The 18,373-nt window shown below is 49.8% G+C and overlaps 5 protein-coding genes across 5 annotated transcripts in view; 3 read left to right on the forward strand and 2 right to left on the reverse strand.

Annotated features, from left to right (window-relative positions):
- Positions 1–516: 516 nt before the first annotated feature.
- UREG_05513 (uncharacterized protein) lies at positions 517–5,207 on the forward strand (the record flags this gene model as incomplete). Its single annotated transcript, XM_002584778.1, has 4 exons — positions 517–795; positions 867–1,260; positions 1,326–1,608; positions 1,661–5,207. The coding sequence occupies 4 exons, from the start codon at positions 517–519 to the stop codon at positions 5,205–5,207; spliced, it is 4,503 nt and encodes a 1,500-aa protein (XP_002584824.1).
- A 2,512-nt stretch (positions 5,208–7,719) lies between these two features.
- UREG_05514 (GTP cyclohydrolase I) lies at positions 7,720–8,560 on the reverse strand (the record flags this gene model as incomplete). The annotated part of the gene is made up of 3 exons (XM_002584779.1): positions 7,720–8,022; positions 8,077–8,461; positions 8,517–8,560. The coding sequence occupies 3 exons, from the start codon at positions 8,558–8,560 to the stop codon at positions 7,720–7,722; spliced, it is 732 nt and encodes a 243-aa protein (XP_002584825.1).
- A 485-nt stretch (positions 8,561–9,045) lies between these two features.
- UREG_05515 (uncharacterized protein) lies at positions 9,046–12,289 on the forward strand (the record flags this gene model as incomplete). Its single annotated transcript, XM_002584780.1, has 2 exons — positions 9,046–12,215; positions 12,274–12,289. The coding sequence occupies 2 exons, from the start codon at positions 9,046–9,048 to the stop codon at positions 12,287–12,289; spliced, it is 3,186 nt and encodes a 1,061-aa protein (XP_002584826.1).
- A 957-nt stretch (positions 12,290–13,246) lies between these two features.
- UREG_05516 (WD-repeat protein mip1) lies at positions 13,247–17,765 on the forward strand (the record flags this gene model as incomplete). Its single annotated transcript, XM_002584781.1, has 6 exons — positions 13,247–13,696; positions 13,746–16,442; positions 16,494–16,744; positions 16,795–17,128; positions 17,365–17,516; positions 17,576–17,765. The coding sequence occupies 6 exons, from the start codon at positions 13,247–13,249 to the stop codon at positions 17,763–17,765; spliced, it is 4,074 nt and encodes a 1,357-aa protein (XP_002584827.1).
- A 525-nt stretch (positions 17,766–18,290) lies between these two features.
- UREG_05517 (uncharacterized protein) overlaps positions 18,291–18,373 on the reverse strand; it is a gene marked incomplete at both ends in the record, with an annotated part of 892 nt that continues 809 nt past the window's right edge. The window contains one exon of the mRNA XM_002584782.1: positions 18,291–18,310. Within this exon, the coding sequence (XP_002584828.1) occupies positions 18,291–18,310 (20 nt within the window). The remainder of the gene's footprint in view (positions 18,311–18,373) is intronic.

Here is an 18,373-nt window from a genome sequence, read left to right on the forward strand (position 1 = left end):
AGCTGCTGTGGAGTCTCTGTTCACCCTTTGGCTTCATCCTTGTCCAGACTGACCTTTATGTGCTGCTAGACCCTTTGGGCCATGCCAAATGGTCTCGCTGTCTTGCATTGACCCTTGCGTCCAACTGGTCACTCTGCAGACTCTCCATCAGAGGTTAATCAGACAGTTGGGTCAGGGACACAGCCAGCAGCCGCGGAACCTGGGCGTTTAACTACATACTTTGGAAGTTACCAGGCCCGATATTGGATGCGAACCGTTCAACGGCATCAAGCGCTACCTCCGACCACCGGACACCCTCCAGCCTCTGGCCTCGTTCCTCGAGTTCGAATCCTTTCCTCGTGCGTGCGGTTCCTCTGATATCTGTTGGTGTCGCGTGAGGGCATCTCTTCTCTAGATGAGCTCAATTGCAGCCGCTCGACACATTGCATTTCACGACCCTTTGTACTCCTTCGCCGGATTCGTCCCTGAATCGACGCCCCAAACCTTCCCATAACCACCCGTTTCGATCGGCCGGGAATGGCATTCTTTTTCAAGTCAAAAAAGCACAACCATCCGGCCTCTGTGCCGCAAGCGCCCAGAAACCTCAGCGCATCGGAGGGCAATTCAACTCCTACACCCCCTCCAGGCCCCGGAACCAATGGCGTCCCTCGTGATGCTGATTCCAAGCAAGGCCCGCCTCGTCCCTCAACTTCAGGGCACAATAGTCCCATGAATGCTATGGTGCCTCCTCCTTCGGGACCTCCAAATCAACCGCCGCCTCGACAAAGACGAGATAGGGCTGATTCCGACACTCAAGTGAGCCCGCAATCTCCAAGTTATTCTGCATCCATTATCCTACCTCTGGGGCTAACAAGATCGTTTTATAGGGACCACGACAGATGCCTATGAATGCCGGCCCGCCGTCCCAAGGCGCCAATTCGCTTTTTCCTTGGTCGCAGCGCCGCCTAAACCTTCCCACTTCACAAGCTACGCCGTTTCCCCGATATGGCGCCGCCGTTAGCTCCGTCGCATCGGAAGATGGTGATATTTATTTGATGGGAGGCCTGGTGGAAGGATCGACAGTCAAAGGAGATCTCTGGATGATTGAGACTAATGGTCCTAACATAACATGTACTCCCATTACTCCCGTTACTGAAGGACCCGGTCCCCGAGTGGGCCATTCGAGCTTGCTTGTTGGGAATGCGTTTATTGTTTTTGGGGGAGATACAAAAATAAACGAGAATGATGCCCTGGACGATACGCTTTATTTTCTAAACACTTGTGCGCAACCCGCCCCGCATTTCCACCTTTCGTGCTCTGCAAGTGCTAACCCCTCTGTTTCCCAGCTTCACGTCAATGGTCTCGTGCTGTGCCGCCAGGCCCAAGGCCTCAAGGGAGATATGGCCATTCTCTGAACATGCTTGGCTCTAAAATATACGTCTTTGGTGGCCAAGTGGAAGGCTTTTTCTTTAATGACCTTGTTTGTTTTGATCTTAATGCTTTGCAAAACCCCGGGAATAAGTGGGAATTCCTTGTGAGGAGCAGCCATGAAGGTGGCCCGCCCCCAGGCAAAATTCCTCCGGCACGAACAAATCACACTGTAGTTACTTTCAACGACAAGCTTTATCTGTGAGTCTGTGAGAAAACGTTTGAAAGAACGACAGCACTAATCAGGCCTTAGGTTTGGTGGCACGAATGGAATCCAATGGTTTAACGATGTTTGGTGTTATGATCCGACTACAAATCTTTGGACGCAGCTGGACTACCTTGGATTTATACCTGCCGCGAGAGAAGGCCACGCAGCCGCCCTCGTAAATGATGTTATGTACATATTTGGCGGACGCACGGACGAGGGCCTTGATTTGGGTGATTTGGCTGCATTCCGGATTACGACCAGACGCTGGTACTCGTTCCATAATATGGGGCCGGGACCGTCGCCGAGGTCCGGACACACAATGACCACCTTTGGTAAACAGATCGTTGTTCTTGGCGGCGAGCCGAGCTCTGAGCCCCGTGATATTCAGGAGCTCGGGTTGGTATATGTGCTGGACACTGGTAAAATTCGCTATCCTGAACAAGGACCTACTTCTCCCACTGGCGATAGACATCCCAGAAGGATACCTCCAAACGAACGACAACTAGGGCCTTCAGGTCGTACTTCTCGTGAAGCCCTGAATTCGACTCCAGACCAACAAAGACGGGGACCTCCACCACCTCAGGGTCGAGACAATGTTACAAGTCCAGGGCCTAATGGACCTGGCTCTAGACTGCCGCGGGCATCAATTGCCCAAGCGCCCGCTGGGCCACCCCCATCCGGACAACCACCTAACCCTCGAGGTCCACACCCTGGGTCACAAGGACCTCGTGGAAAGCCATCTATGAAACCAGACAGACCACCCGTCGGTCCTGTGGAAGCGATCAGGGCGTCTGAGAAAGATCGACAATCCCCTGTTATGAGAGATGGTAGCATGAGACCTGGTCGGGAGCAAAGTCCCATTGCTGGTAACGGGCGACGAACCCCAACACAACCTGCAAGAAATGCGCGAGCTATGGAGGCTGGTGAAGCCGCCCCTTTAGTGAGTGCCCCTTCAAGACAGCGGTCGTTACGCCAGCAAAGACATAGCTCTGTCGAGAGTGTAGATGAATCAATCCTCGGTTCAGAACCCAGACCTTATAGAAACTCCCGAAATTTCGGAGATGAGCCCCGTTCACCCCGTCTCACCCCTCACCAAGAAGCACTTATGAAAGAGCTTGAAGCAATGAAAAGTCGCAATGCGTGGTATGCCTCCGAGTTAGCACTAGCCAAAAAACAGGGTTACGTGCCAACACCGAACCCTGCGGTTTTAGATGAAAAGAACCTTCTCAATTTTGCGGAGGACGATCGCTCATTTGTTGAGGCTTTTCTTGCTATGAAGGCAGAACTGGCAAAGATGCAGGCCAACGTCGATCGGCAGGCAGCCATTGCGTCAAAAAGGGTTGCCGAAGTCGAGCACCAACGGGACGTTGCTATAAACGAAGCGGCCTATGCCCAGGCCAAACTAGCTGCGCGCGCGGGAACCCCTTCGGGAACCCCACAGTTAGACTCAAATCCATCTGACTCCAATGGAGAACGGACCACCGAAATTAGCAGACGTCTCGCGTTAGCTTTGGCATCCCAAAACGAGCTCAAGAATAAAGTGGAACTCCTGTCAGCAGAACTTCAGGAGGAAAGACGCGCAAGGGAAGTAGCCGAGGAACTCCACGAAATTGCGAGTCGAAGACTTTCTGAGCTGGACAATCAAAGTAATACTCTAGAATTAGAACAGTTGCGGTCGGAACTGCATCAACTCCAGTTCTCTTTCAGAGAGGAATCGGCGCTGCGGTCTAATGCGGAATCTTCGGTCCAAGTTCTTGAAGTTGACAAAGCCGAGTTATTGCAAAAATTGGAAGAATCTACCGAGCGGCTGCAGAATTATAGTCTCACTCTCGGCTCCCTGAAAGAAGCGGTTAATGCGTCAGTTGATAAAGCGGCAGTCATGGAAAAGCAATTAGAAAGCGAGAAAGAACACCGTGAAGGTCTGGAAAGAAAGTTGCTGCATCTAAGGGCTGAGCACGAGGAAAGGACCGCAGAGCTTGAGACTGCGGTGCGGCGACTCAAAGATGCCGAAGAGCTAGCGGAAACGCATGCTCGGGAGGCAGAGAGCCATAAAGCTGCATTTTTGGCTGGTTTGGAACGTGCATCCTCTTTTGATTCGGAGAAAAGCGCTGCTTCGCTTCACGATCAACGTAACGCGGCTCTTCAAGCCCAAGTTGATCGTGCGAATGAGTTGGTCAAGGACAGTCAGAATGCTGCTAATGTGGCAGCTGATAAACTCAGACGTGCTGAAGAAAGGATTGCGGGGCTAGAAGCTTATCAAGAGCAGAGTAGCCGAGAAGGTCTTCAGCTTCGAAGGCAGCTGCAGGCAGCCTTAAAGGATAATCAGGCTCTGAATGCCGAAGTCAGGGAGGTGAAGGCACATCTTGAGAGCCAGCAGAGAGACACTAGTGCCCTAGCCATTCAGCACGGCGCTTTAAAGGATCTCCTTGGCGAGCGTGGTGTCAACATGTCTGATAATCGACGATCGCCGTTGTTAGACTCGCCTGGATCGCGGTTTGGAACCCCCGAGCATACGCGATTACGAGAATTAGAACAGCAACTACAAACCAGCTTGAAATCCCACGAAGAGATGAAGGCGACTTTTGAATTTAGAGAGCAAGAGGCCGATCGCCTTTACCAGGAAAAACTTGAACAGCTTGAGAACGACTACCAGGCCGCCGTGCATTACGTGAAGGGAACGGAGAAGATGCTGAAGAGGATGAAGGATGAGCTCAACAAATACAAGGCGCACTCTACGAAACTGCAAACCGAGCTGGACAACGTTCTGAGTTCAAAGGACTCAGAGAGGACACCGAGCCAACCGCTAGAGTCACCGGCTGAGTGGGAAGCGGAGAAGGCTAGTTTACAAAAGTCGATAACTCAACTGCAGGAGACTACTTCTGCATCCGTTTCTGCACTCGAGGGTCAGCTTGCGAAGGTCAAGGGGGATCTGTTGAGAGTGAGTTCAGAACGAGATAACTCGAGATCAGAGTTCAAAGCGTTCCAAGACGAGGTCACGCAATCGATCCAGAAATCTCAAGCCGAACTGGAACAACTGAAGAAGGAAAATACGTTGCTGGAAAATCGTGCACTTGATGCGGAGAAGAAAGTTACTATGCTTTTGGACCAGGTGGAATCTTCCGTTGTCAACTACCGTCGCCAGTCGCATTTGGGTGCTGGCTCCAACGGTTTGAGTCGCACCACGAGCAATGCTTCCAGTAACGCGATTGCAGCCCGAGGACGTTCGAGAGCTGATAGCACTGTGTCGCAGGATGATTCATTCCCTGACCATCGCGGCTCACTTGCGCTTGATTCCCTAGCCACCGAACTCGACGCCCTTCGAAGTCATTGGGAGAGCACGACTCGAAATTATCGCCTGAGCAGTCAATTCGACTTTGAACGCACGCCTGTTAAGGAGACCTATGGAGATGGGCTGAGTGATAGCTTTGCCAATTGGCGACGCAGGCTTGATGAAGAGGAGTCTCGCTCAGAAACACCTATCAAAACCCCAACGATGCCGATGGTTGCTGCCCCTGCGCCAGCACCCGTGCCTACATTGAGCAAGGATAATACATCCGCCGCTACAACGCCAACTCAGGCAAATATGATTTAAACACGTTTTTAGTCCGGCCGGCCATGCAGCTGCAGCGGTACCGGGTAACGTTTTTCATTAATTATATCCTTCCTTTGCTTTCTCTTGTTTAACTATTTTACCATCTTTCTATTATACTGCAGTTGTCCCAAGGTGCTACTTAACTCTATGTATATTTCTCTTTTCTTTACAGCCCTTATTATCAGTGCTAATTTCTAATTTTCTCTGTTTGATCACCAAGCCATCACTTTACTCCCTATTTATTTTTGTTTCCTGCCGTGATGTTCAATCATGATCGTGTGTCCACCGTGCTGTGTCGTATTTTCCCAACAAAAGGAGGGATGTATCAAACTATAAGATGCAGCTCGAGCGAAAATCCTGTTTCTAATTTCCCTTCGGTTTTTTTCTTCACCAGTGCGTTGATTCCGTACTTTCGATTCTCCGGGTCTCTTTGCTTCTCCAGGTCCAGGTGGTACTCGGTTACGTGCTCAGATATCCCTTCCGCCCATTTGCGATTTCTGTTGATATGATTCTTTATTATTGATATCAAACAAAGAGAGGACGTTCACTGCCAGAGTATTCCGGAATAAATGACTGGTAATCCACTGTTGCCCTTCAACATCAATGTTGCAGTTGGTGAGAGCCATATTAGAACAGTGCAGCTCACTTGCAGTCTGGGAAACTGCATGACTCACTCTGGCATTAAGATTCTGCTCACTAGGTTGTAGAACTCATTTTGCCTGTTGTTATCTTAACTGAATTGACCAGCGGATGATAAACCTTGCTTCATGACTTGGTATCAATTGACTCTAAAAGCCTGATGGCTTTACCTTCATACTTAACAAAACCCAAGCACAATCTTACCAGATTTGCAACCTCTGAATAATCACTGCCTTTTGTTAAGAGTAAATGGGAGGTATCAGCTAATGAAGGGTAGGTAGGTCTCAGACCTTCAAATACATGAAAGAACGCTATTTTCGAAACAACTTCTTGTCCAGTGCGTGCTAGATGGTCGCTAAGGATATGATGATCGGGAAACCCCAGGTTCGCCCAAAAGCTCCCATTTCTAGATAATTAGAAAGGCCCCGGTTACTCTAGCAGCGTTCAAAGCCCCGGTCGCTCCACCGCCCATAGCCGTGCTCTGAAGCGTAGCAACAATACTCCCCAATGAACCGGCAACAGTACCTGGTGCAGAAGAGCCGAGAGTGCCCAATGTCAGTGGTGAAACGCATGGAATTGATGTGGGAATGGCTCCCCGAGACACACATGAGGTTCCTACAATGCCTACGAAAGAATTTAACCGCGATCTCAGCCCCTGAAGCGACGAAACTTGCGACTTGACCCATCTGACTACTGGTCAATTAGCCTACTTGTCCTGCGCGTTGTCACTTGTGGAAACAGTACTTACTTTGAGAAACAGGACAGCCTCAGTTTCAATAGTGTGTGGTATGCAGACGGGTCTCGTTCTATGTCTACAATGTGATCTCTCTTTATTTTACTTCTGGGGAAGCGGACATTTTGAATTGGCAATTGCATGCCTGAGTAGGTCAAACGCAGGTTTCCTGATTAGTTATCTGTTGTACAGAGTTGGGGTTGATGCAAGGATATATCACATCTGCAGAAAGCCATTCCCCCAACAGAGGGTGCATTTGCTAGCAAAGGGGGATTGGACAGTTGAAATCGCCCCGGAAGTTTATATCCGGCTAAATATAAATGAATTCTGCAAGGTGGTCGGGAAATTGGCGCAGTGCCCTGCTGCAAATTGAACGCCCAAATGCTACCATAATTTTCTCAGGGGGCGGCTGCAGTTTGAGGCTCCTTGAGTCAGATTTCACACGGTATTCATTCAGCTACCCGGCGCTTATGCGGTAGCGAGTTGGCAGCCGCTCCAAAATGTGAGTGTGATGCGAATAAAGAGCCTGGTGCACCCTGCGCTCATTCTGGATCCATCATGAAGATCAGTGATGGTGTGCCTGACCTCTGGGAAACACGGCTTTAGACTCCTGGGCTAGACCGATTGGGGATTCGACCGGAAAATAATTGATTAATGATTGCAGAATTTGCGGAGGGATATAGATGCAATGCGAGGGCGCCTAGTTAATCACTGCAAGCATCATTAACCAAATCATTTTGGAAATACTTAGTTACCCAACTCAGCAGATCACCGTAAGCTATTTCCATCTCTTCACCCGCATACTACTGTTGGTCGTACCACAGGGATGTTTGGAACGAAGAAAACTGCGCCGCAAGTCCCCGTCCGAACATGCTTTAAACGATGTCTTTCGAGCGCCAATCATACGTAAAAATGGTCGACCTGAGAAGCGTAAAATTCCCGGCTACATACTTACTGACATTCGCTAATCTGATCTCTAACACAAAAAGTAAAAGCTGTAGCGGGAGGTGGCAATGATATAGCAATCAATTGAGCATCTTGTAATACGTCAATCTCAGATTTTAGGTTCAGCTCAGTTGCGGGATGGAGGGAACGCCAAAAATAGCACCGATGCAATAGCCAAATGCGAGTAGGACTGGGCTATCCTCGACGCAGGAGCGATAAGAATTCGTCTCTGGTTTCGGCGCTCGACCGCATGCACCCAACCATGTAGCTGGTAGTTGTAGCAGTTCCAACCTTCTCTACGCCACGCATGGCCATACAAAGATGGGAGGATTCCATGATTACCCCAACACCCTTGGGGTTAAGCACGTCAAAAATGGTCATGGCAACCTGTTTCGTCAGGCGTTCTTGAATCTGGAGTCTGCGAGAGAATATCTCAGCCAAACGGGCCACTTTGGAGAGGCCCAATATACGGCCGTCTGGGATGTACCCTATGTGCATCTACCTTGTTTGGTTATTATTATTTTGTGCCAAAATGAGTGCAGGATTTGGTACCTTTCCAGTAAAGGGAACCACGTGATGTTCGCAAAGAGAGAAGACATCAATATCTCTCACAATAACGAGTCCGTCGTAGTTCTCGTGGAAGATGGCTCCATTGACCAGGCTTTGAACATCCTCCGCATAGCCTTTGGTGAAATATAACATGGCTTTGGCATATCTCTCTGGTGTCGTACGTAGGCCTTCTCGTTCAGGATCTTCCCCAACACATTCAAGGATTGTGCGTACAGCCTTCGCAAGCTTCCGAATCCGGTCTCCATCTCCATTCAGTGTTGACTCCAACTGCCGTGGTGTTTCGAGGCATAGGTGATAAGAGTCAGATGGAAGTGCCCCTCGCCCAGTCAAACCTTCGTGAGACAGGTCGCCGACGGGAGCTCGGCAGCTGGTCAAGAATCAGAAATCTTGCCGGAAAGGTGGTACATATATTTATAACTTACCATAGAGTCGCCATCCCATGAATATCTTCCATCTCCTGAACCATGGTCCTCGCAACGAACACCTCAACCGAGTCCGAATCAATATGGAAAGGTAATGAAGTGCAAATGGCTGACTTAAGGCACCGGCTCTCGCAGAAGTCACTAAGCTGGGTACCAGAACCTGGGCTCGCTGAAGAATGTTGGGGAGCGGCTGCAGTTCAGCATATGAGACGGACATTTTGATAGCTCGAAAGACGGAAGGGGGCTTCCAAAATCACAGTTAGAAGACGGATATGAGTGTCATGCATGCTCCTAAATCAGGAGCATGGCACGGCAGCTTTCGAAACGGGCGGGTGGAAAAATAATATACCACCTGCAAGGGCCCAGCTTTATTTGGTAGACTGCCACTCACTGCCTAGCGTCAAAGAACTTCGCTTAACTGACGGCCGCTGGCCTAATTGACGAAGAGTTAAACCACGAGCGCATCGTCGTTAGGACCTCACCAACAGATCCCATCATCGTTACAGTCAGCTCATATAACGCAGTGGAAATGGCCGACCTCGACTCTCTCAAGCGGGTACTGAAACAGAAAGCGACCGCAACGGCATCATTGTCGAAGCAGTCGTTGTCGGACACACAGTACAGCGATGGTTTCGATAACTTCGTGCGAGGCTCAGGTTGGGCCATCTATCGAGACTTTATTATTCCCCAAATGACTGAGGTATTGAACACCATCTTCAACTCGCACGCTCTTATCTCAGTGCTAGAAATCGGCCCCGGACCGAAGAGTATACTCGGATATCTTCCCAGCCATCTGAGACAAAAAATCAAGAGATATACCGCATTTGAACCCAACGTCCTTTTCGCCACGAAGATGGAGAAATGGCTTCGTCCTAACCTGCGAGCGGAATGGCCGTTCCCTTGTCTGGAAAACTCTCCCAATATCCATCGAGTGCCATTTATCCTGCACAGCGACAGGAAGATGGATGCAGCTGGTGACACTCATGACAATGACGAGAAATACGACGTGATCCTATTCTGTCACAGCATGTATGGCCTAAAGCCCAAAGCCAAATTCATCGAACAAGCTCTAGAAATGCTTGTCGAACAGCCCGAGGGTGTGGTAACAGTTTTCCATCGCGATGGGCACTTGGACTTTGATAGATTGGTATGCCATCGAACAGCTACCTTTCCAACCGGGGAGATTTGCGTTCCGGATGACGACCATGCACTGGATAGCTTTGCTTCTTTCGTTGCAGGATTTGAATTGCAAGACACAGAAGTCGACAAAGCTACCCGAGGCGAATGGCGTAGAGCGTCCCGTGCACTCAGTCGACAAACGGAAGCTCGGCCAAACCGTATCTTCTTCAGTGCGCCCAACGCGATGGTGGTTTTTACCAAACATTCGACTGCTGTATCCGAGCTGACAGCTCAGGTGCCAGTCCTGGAGGGAGGCATATCAGTTAAAAACTGGGAGGCTCGCCTTCATCGCCCTGCGTCAATTGTTAAGCCGACAGAGATTCGACAGATCCAGTATTGCGTTCAATGGGCTATTAAGTATAAGACTGGCCTCACCATCGTCGGTGGTGGTCACAGCGGTCACTGCTTATGGCCAAATATCGTTGCGATTGATATGGGTGCTTTTGACAGAATACACATTTGTCAGGGTCGGGATGGGGTGGAACGATCCAGTCTTGATCGTCTTCCCTTGATCGTCGCTGAAGCCGGCTGCAAGGCAGGGGATATTGTTCGTAAAACCATGGCAGCCGGCCTGACAGTGCCATTGGGTGCTCGGCCAAGCGTGGGCGCGGGGCTGTGGTTACAAGGCGGCATCGGGCATTTGTCTAGGCTGTACGGGCTGGCGTGCGATGCCATCGTCGGTGCTGTGGTTGTCAGTGTCGAATCTAGTCAGGTTCTCTGCATCGGCGATGTGCCAAGTCAACACTGGCCAATCGGTGCTGTCCGCCCAAGAAACGAAGCGGATCTCCTATGGGCGTTGCGCGGTGCTGGAACCAATATTGGCATAATAATCAGCGTGACCTTCAAGGCTTTTGCCGCTCCTACGTACTCGGTTCGAAATTGGGTTGTTCCACTGAGGGACGGCCAGGATGCGAGGCTCAAGATCAGCCACTTCGAGGAGACCTTTGCAAAGAAACTGCCCCGAAATTGTTCTGCAGATGCATATTTATACTGGGAAGCCGGCCAGATGCACCTTGGGGTAAATATGTTCCAAGTCTCCACGCGGGGGTGCAACTCGCAGCCCTGTGCACCCTTACCCTTAGCTGTGGGCGACCCACTGAGAACGGGAGATAATTTGAAGTCTATGAACGGTGTGGATGTGTTCGACGCCGAGCTGTACATGTCTGGAATGCATGGCGGACACGGCGGCAACAAAACTTCTTCGTTCAAGCGATGTTTGTTTCTAAAAAGTATTGGCGAGCAAAAACTCACTCGAAAGTTGGTAGAGGCCATTGCAACTAGGCCATCACCACTCTGTTACCTCCATCTGCTTCAGGGTGGGGGAGCAGTCGGCGATGTGGAAAGTAACGCCACTGCCTTCGGTTGTCGGGACTGGGAGTATGCCTGTGTTGTGACTGGCGTGTGGCCCCGAGATCATGATGGTAATGAGATGGCTCGAGAGGTCGTGCGGTGGGTATACCGCGTCGCTGAGGACTTGTTGCCCTCGAGCTGTGGGGTTTATAGTGCAGATTTGGGACCGGATCCAAGAGATGGGCCACTATCTGTTCACGCTTTTGGGCCAAATCGGCATCGCCTAGCCCACCTGAAGCGCACGGCGGACCCGTCTGATGTGCTCAAGTACACTTGCCCATTGCCAAAAGCATCGACAGCACAGAAGCTAATCATTCTGGTCACTGGTGAAAGCTGCGCTGGGAAGGATTACTGCGCCGACATTTGGGCCTCCGTGTTTATCGCGAACACTCAAAACCGCCTTGCGGCGCGCGCAATCAGCATTAGCGATGCGACCAAGCGAGAGTATTCGGCAGCTACTGGTGCGAGCTTGAAGCGTCTACTTCAGGATCGTGCATACAAAGCGCAGCATCGATCAGCCTTGACAGACTTTTTCCAGAATCAGGTCCAGCGACAACCACTCCTTCCAGAAAAGCACTTCTTGGATGTGGTGCACGATGCCGCAGATGCCAATGTGATACTGATCACAGGGATGAGGGATGAGGCTCCGGTTGCCACCTTGTCGCGTTTGGTGCCTGCTAGTCGACTGATCGAAGTCCGTATCAAAGCCACTGACACGGCTCGGGAGCTTCGCGGAGAGAGTACCGTGAAAGACAGCAGCAAAGACCGTTCAACTCTGACAGCCCTGAACCACCACCCCAGCTTCATTTTTGACAATGACACCACGGGGGACGAGGCAGCAATTAGGTTTGCCGAGAACTACCTGCTTCCGTTCTTTCACGAAGATCTCCAGCGACTCTCCAGAATGGTGAATCTGGTGCCCAACTTTCCACGCCCGAACATCGAGTTTCGCCACGTGCTCAACATCGCCCAGCAACCAGATGGGCTGGCCCTGTGCACATCTTTGATGCAGTCTCACTTCACCGGTGACTGGGCCAACGTTGATGCGATAGTGTGTTGCGAGGCCGGCGGCTTCGTCTATGCCTCAGCACTCGGCTTGCGGGTTGGAGTACCATTGGCACTGATCCGTGAAGCGGGAAAACTGCCCCCACCCACCATTTCTTATCCCAGGTGTGCATCACATATAACTTCTTCGACATCGGCATCTAACGTTTCCAAGGCGAAACAGATTGAGATGGGCTTGAATGTGATCCCTAGAGGAGCATCAGTGGTGGTCGTAGACGATGTACTTGCCACGGGCAACACACTTTGCGCGGTTTTACAGCTTCTAAGGAAAGCTGATATCTGTGCTGATGATGTTAGAGTCATGGTTGTCGCCGAATTCCCTGTCCATCGCGGCCGGGAATTGTTACGGCAGCGCGGGTTTGGCAGAGTTCATATACAGAGCCTTTTGAATTTTGATGGTGTTTAGGGAAAGATGGACGAATCTTCTCTGTCAGAACTGCAGTTGACCAGACCAGTAGCCCACAGTTATAGTGAATTGAATTGAGCTTTTGTTGTACTGTGTCTCACCTTTTGTGGCACTGTACGGAGGTCGCCGCCATATGTTTTGGTCCTTCAGTATAGGGGCCTCTCCCAAGCCTTCGGCGCTGCTTAGCGGTCCTTAACTTGTAGGGCTGTAGAGACCAACCCCCCTTGTCCCCGCAAGATTACCCCTAAACTCAAGCCTGTGAACGCCCGAAAGTGTGGATTCAACGGAACCAATATTTATGGCGGCGACCTCCGTACGGAGTAGACTGTAGTTATATCCTCTCTCCCCGCATCAGACGGGTGAGGTTAAGTGTCTTGGCATTGGTTGCTGAGCTCAGCCGCACTAACTAAGTTAGTTAGACCAACCACGGTTAGCTGCTGGGTTCGAACGATGTCACTCACAGCTGCCGGATGCTCGATCACAGCTAATTTTATCGTCATTCTTACTGCATCACCGGCCCGTTTCGAAGGCATAGCTCCCTGTAAATCGTTTTGCGACGGGTTCTTGACCACCAGCTCTCCAGGTAAACTAAAGTAAGTGACTGAGCTCCGCCATTTAACCCGCATTGTCGCTTGAACTGAACATCCGTCCTGCTCCCTGCAGTGATCGACCCTCTTTAGAACCTCCCTTCTTCACCCTTGCGGTGGGCACCATATGCGGCTGAACAGCGATGCGAGACCCAAAGTCGGACACGTATCAAGACGCACAAACTCGACCGCAGACCGCCGAACAAATGCAGTCCGTGCCGCAGAGTAAAGCTGCACGCGTCAGCTTCGAACCACAAGTCGAGATGTACGATGCTCCGACACTAGATCTCCGTCCTTCGTCAACGGGCCATCATCGGTCTCAGACTGTGACTTTCAAAGGAAACGGCCATATCGATGTTTCAAATGGGGCTTCTGGGACGGCAACGTCGGTATCAGGGTATTCGTCTGCACGAATAGCTGAGCCTGTAGCCAAGAGTATGCGACCGACTCCTACGCTTGTCCGGGCGAAAAGCGACCATTGGTTGAAGCATGAGCAAGATGACGCCGCAAAGGACGACGACGAGGATTTTGAGCTGAGGCATGGTTGGCAGGAGGAGTACACGTCGAGCGAATATCTGAAGATATTAAATTCCGTGGGTTGTCTTCATGAACTTTTACAGCGAGAGACTAACCGGCTCGTAGAATTTTTATATGTATTTCAATGAAAAGCGCCACGATACCGGAGGAATACCGAAGGAACAGACCGGAACCTGGATGCAACAGGATTGGCGCATGAGGGATCGCTTGAAAACGGTATCCGCAGCGCTCGCCATTTGTCTGAACATCGGCGTTGATCCTCCAGACGTTGTTAAGACGAACCCCAGCGCGAAACTAGAGTGTTGGGTGGACCCGACTTCGTCAGGCGGTGCGCAAAACAAAGTGATGGAACAGATCGGCAAGAAACTGCAAGAGCAATATGAGACCTTGAGCCTACGAACTCGATACAAACAATATTTGGATCCTTCGGTGGACGAAACAAAGAAATTTTGCATATCGCTTCGGCGGAACGCGAAGGACGAGAGAGTACTATTCCATTATAACGGACATGGCGTTCCCCTTCCGACTGCGTCAGGCGAAATATGGGTGTTCAACAAAACATACACACAGTATATTCCCGTGTCCTTGTATGATCTGCAGTCTTGGCTTGCAGGGCCTAGCCTATTTGTTTTCGATGTTTCTCATGCTGGTCACATTGTCACGAATTTTCATAAATTCGTAGAAAAACATGAAAAGGAGAACGCGGAAGCGTGTAGGAAGGACCCGAATGCCGTTGTCCAGAATTACAGTGACTGTATCCTTCTTGCTGCCTGCGATAAGACAGAATCCCTCCCTACAAATCCCGACTTACCGGCCGACCTCTTTACTTGCTGCTTAACGACCCCTATCCAGATCGCTCTCAGATATTTCATGCTTCAAAATCCTTTGCAGTGCGGATTCCCTCCGGATGAGATCAAGATTCCCGGACGCCTTCAGGATCGTCGAAGCCCGCTTGGAGAACTTAACTGGATTTTCACAGCCATTACCGACACAATTGCTTGGAATACTCTACCACGAGCTCTATTCAAAAAGCTTTTCCGTCAAGACCTCATGGTCGCAGCCTTGTTTCGAAATTTCTTGCTTAGTGAAAGGATCATGCGAGCTCATGAGTGCCGTCCGATATCCTCGCCCGAACTACCTGAAACACACACACATCCCCTTTGGCAGAGCTGGGACCTTGCTGTTGAAATGGTTCTTTCACAGCTCCCGGCTCTACTGGAGAACGAGGAAGGGAAACGGCATTACGAGTACCAGCATTCAAGTTTCTTTTCTGAGCAACTCACGGCTTTTGAAGTCTATTTGTCGTCAGGACCAACTGAGAGCAACCCGCCGGATCAGCTACCAATTGTCCTACAGGTGTTATTGAGTCAAGCACACCGATTGCGTGCGTTGATCCTTCTGAGTAAATTCCTTGATCTTGGTCCCTGGGCAGTTCATCTAGCACTAAGCATCGGTATCTTTCCCTATGTGGTGAAACTATTGCAAAGTGCTGCCCAAGAACTCAAGCCAGTGATGGTCTTTATATGGGCCAGAATTATGGCTGTTGACCATACAGTTCAACACGATTTGCTCAAAGACAACGGCATCCATTATTTCATCAATATTCTTAATCCTAATACCGGAATCCCCGTGGGTAATGTCAGCGAACATCGTGCAATGTGCGCGTTTATCGTCGCTGTATTTTGCAAGGACTATCTCCAGGGGCAAAACGTGTGCCTCTCGCCTGAGCTTATTGAATTTTGCCTCTATCACTTGATGGACGTCGAAAATCCACTCCTTCGGCAATGGTGCTGTCTTTGCCTAAGCATGCTTTGGTACAATTTTGCTGAAGCAAAGTGGGTGGGAATTCGGTGTTCCGCTCCAGCAAGGCTCTGTGAACTTGCTATGGACCCTGTTCCAGAGGTGCGGGCGGCGATGCTTCATGCCCTAACGAACTTCATTGGAATTCCCGACCTCACGGATCAAGTGGCTCAGATTGAAGAGTACCTTGCAGCAAGTATTGTGCCGATGGGGAATGATGGAAGTGTCGTGGTTAGAAAAGAGCTTTTGGTTTTCTTATCGACTTTTGTGAAGAGATATCAGAATAAGTTCTTAGTGGCCGCCTACGAGCAGCTTCTGGAAGAGAAACATATACTCAGACACACGGTATCGGGCTCCAAGGACACCCAACCACCACCTTATCGCGAACGTGGCGTTTCTCACAATACGATTTACGGATCTCTTTGGAAATTGCTGCTTATACTCTCTGTCGACCCACAGGAGGAAGTAGCGCAAGAAGCAGGTGTAGTCGTCGACTACGTGTACAAAGTCCTTCTTGATTCGCCTATGGGTGGTTTAGCTCAAGATGCTCGTGACGAGATCCTTGCTCTCCACAGACGCTCCCAGTCCAAAAAGCCGCAGCCTCTTGAGCTAGTTGAGATGAAGCGTGCTAGACCAGAAACTCCTCCGGCTCAAGCATCCGGTAAATCAGAAGGATATTTTTCGTTGAGTCTAAGGAGAACAGCAAGTGTTGCTGCATCTTTGAAAAACCTTGCGTTCGGATCTTCCGCTGCTGACCAGCGCCCTGCCTCGCCTCTTAACCCATCCGGTAAACCGACGATAAGCAAGAACCGAGTGACCATTACTCCACGCGGCCGTGCCCCTCCTGAATGGACTCGACCTCCGGAAGTGAATGATCAACCAGTCTCCACTGGTCAGTATGGTCAAGCACCTACTCCACCCTCAAGGGGTTTCAAGCCTAGGGACTTGACAAAAGAGCCTTCAATCCCTCTAAAGAGCAGGTTTCTAAGTTGGTCAACCGAGGTATGCTTACCTTCCTAATTGCAAACCAAACTGTGCTTATCTCCTATTCAGTATTTCCGCGAACCTCAAATGAAACCGAATGAACCAGACGAACCCGGCAGTGCTGACTATAACCAACGTCTGTGGCGGCGCGCTAGAAACGAGAAAATTATCGTTGAAACCCAACAAATGAAAGACAAAGGTGGAAGCGGCCGATGGGATGTGGCATCATCCCTGATGAATAACCCCAGTCAGCCAGCTAAGATGTGTTTTCATCAGTTTGAGGACCATCTCGCGGTTGCTGATGACCGGGATACTATCTGGTATGTGAAGTTCATACACCCTCAACAGGGCAGTACTTACTCGTCTGTAGTATATGGGATTGGCAAAATAATTCCCGGCTTAGTCGGTTCTCCAACGGGAATCCATTGGGCTCTAGGATCAATGAAGTTCGGTTTATCAATGAAGACGACCAGGCTCTCTTGATGACTGGCTCTTCCGACGGAGTTTTGAAAATTTTCCGTAACTACGAGTCTAATCGAAAGGCTGAATTAGTCACTAGTTTCCGTGCGCTACCTGAGCTAATCCCGAGCAACAAGAATGCTGGTCTTGTTATGGACTGGCAACAGGGACAAGGCAAGGCACTTGTCGCCGGGGATGTGAAAGTCATTCGGGTTTGGAACGCAGCCACTGAGGTGTGCACGGTTGTGAGTATTTCTCCTTTTGATAATTGTGTACAGTCGCTGACGACATCTTATAGGATATTTCGGCTCGATCAGGGTCTTGTATTACTTCATTGACATCAGACCAAGTTGCTGGAATATTCTTTATCGCCGATTGGGACGACGCTGTTCGAGCGTTCGATCAGCGCTTAACCCACCCACGCCATGGTGAAGTTTGGCGGAGAGCATAAGCAGTGGATCACTAATGTACACATGCAAAGAGGGCGGGAGTAAGAGAACTTATATCTGGCAGCCGCAACGGCGAAATTAAACTATGGGATTTGAGAATGGACCATTCCATCGATACTATACAAGCCACAAAGGACACGCTACGAACCCTTAGTGTGCATGAACATGCGCCTGTTTTCTCTATGTAAGCCGTTACTCGTGTTTCTATGACCAAATCCATTCTGCTAACGCTCAAATCATTAGTGGAACCAATCGCCATGAAGTCAAAACCTTCAACGCCGACGGACAATACCTCTCCTCCTTCGAGCCTCACGGCAGCTTCTTACACCACAGTCGCACATCTCCTGTCGTCGGTACCGCCTTTCATCCACATAGAATGGTCATGGCTTGTTCAACTCTCTACGATAATTATATCAATCTTGTTTCATGCTGAGATGGGTCATGTGATTTAAGCTCGGATCTGCTTTTCGCACATATTCTGTTAGCCCTTTCTTTTCCCTTTCTCCTTTTTTTTACCTTTGCATCATTTGAACTGGCCAGTTCCATTTTTGCTTTCTCTCTTTGGAGGCTTTCTCTAATACATCCCATTTTCAGTATTCTGCCATGTTATACCCACTAGAAGGCAAGGGTGCTCGCCTATGCATAGACGACGGGGTCTATGGGTAATACGGCCGGCGCCCTAGCGCTAAGTCATGAATTGATGATTTCTTCTTTGCGTTTTTTTATATCTTCCTTGCGCCTTTGTTCCTTTATATTGCTACTATTTGTTTGGTATTTTCCTGCATTTATTTGGTTCTAGGGTTTTCACATGCTCAAATAGGTTAGAGAGCGAGGGAGGATATCGGTTCCCTAGGGATTGGCTTAAATCATTGTTGCCTATTACTTTTCCAGCTTCCTTATAGGTTCTTAGCAGTGACGGACAGTTAAGAACAAAGAAAGTAGCATTACACTAACATAACTAACTGCTTTGGAAAGTCTCTTAAAAACATCCTTATCAATTTAAAATCAAAGGGAGAAAAAAAATCATTCAATTTCGATATC

The sequence above is a fragment of the Uncinocarpus reesii genome, genomic scaffold (assembly GCF_000003515.1).
Source record: "Uncinocarpus reesii 1704 scaffold_3 genomic scaffold, whole genome shotgun sequence".
NCBI lineage: Eukaryota > Fungi > Ascomycota > Eurotiomycetes > Onygenales > Onygenaceae > Uncinocarpus > Uncinocarpus reesii.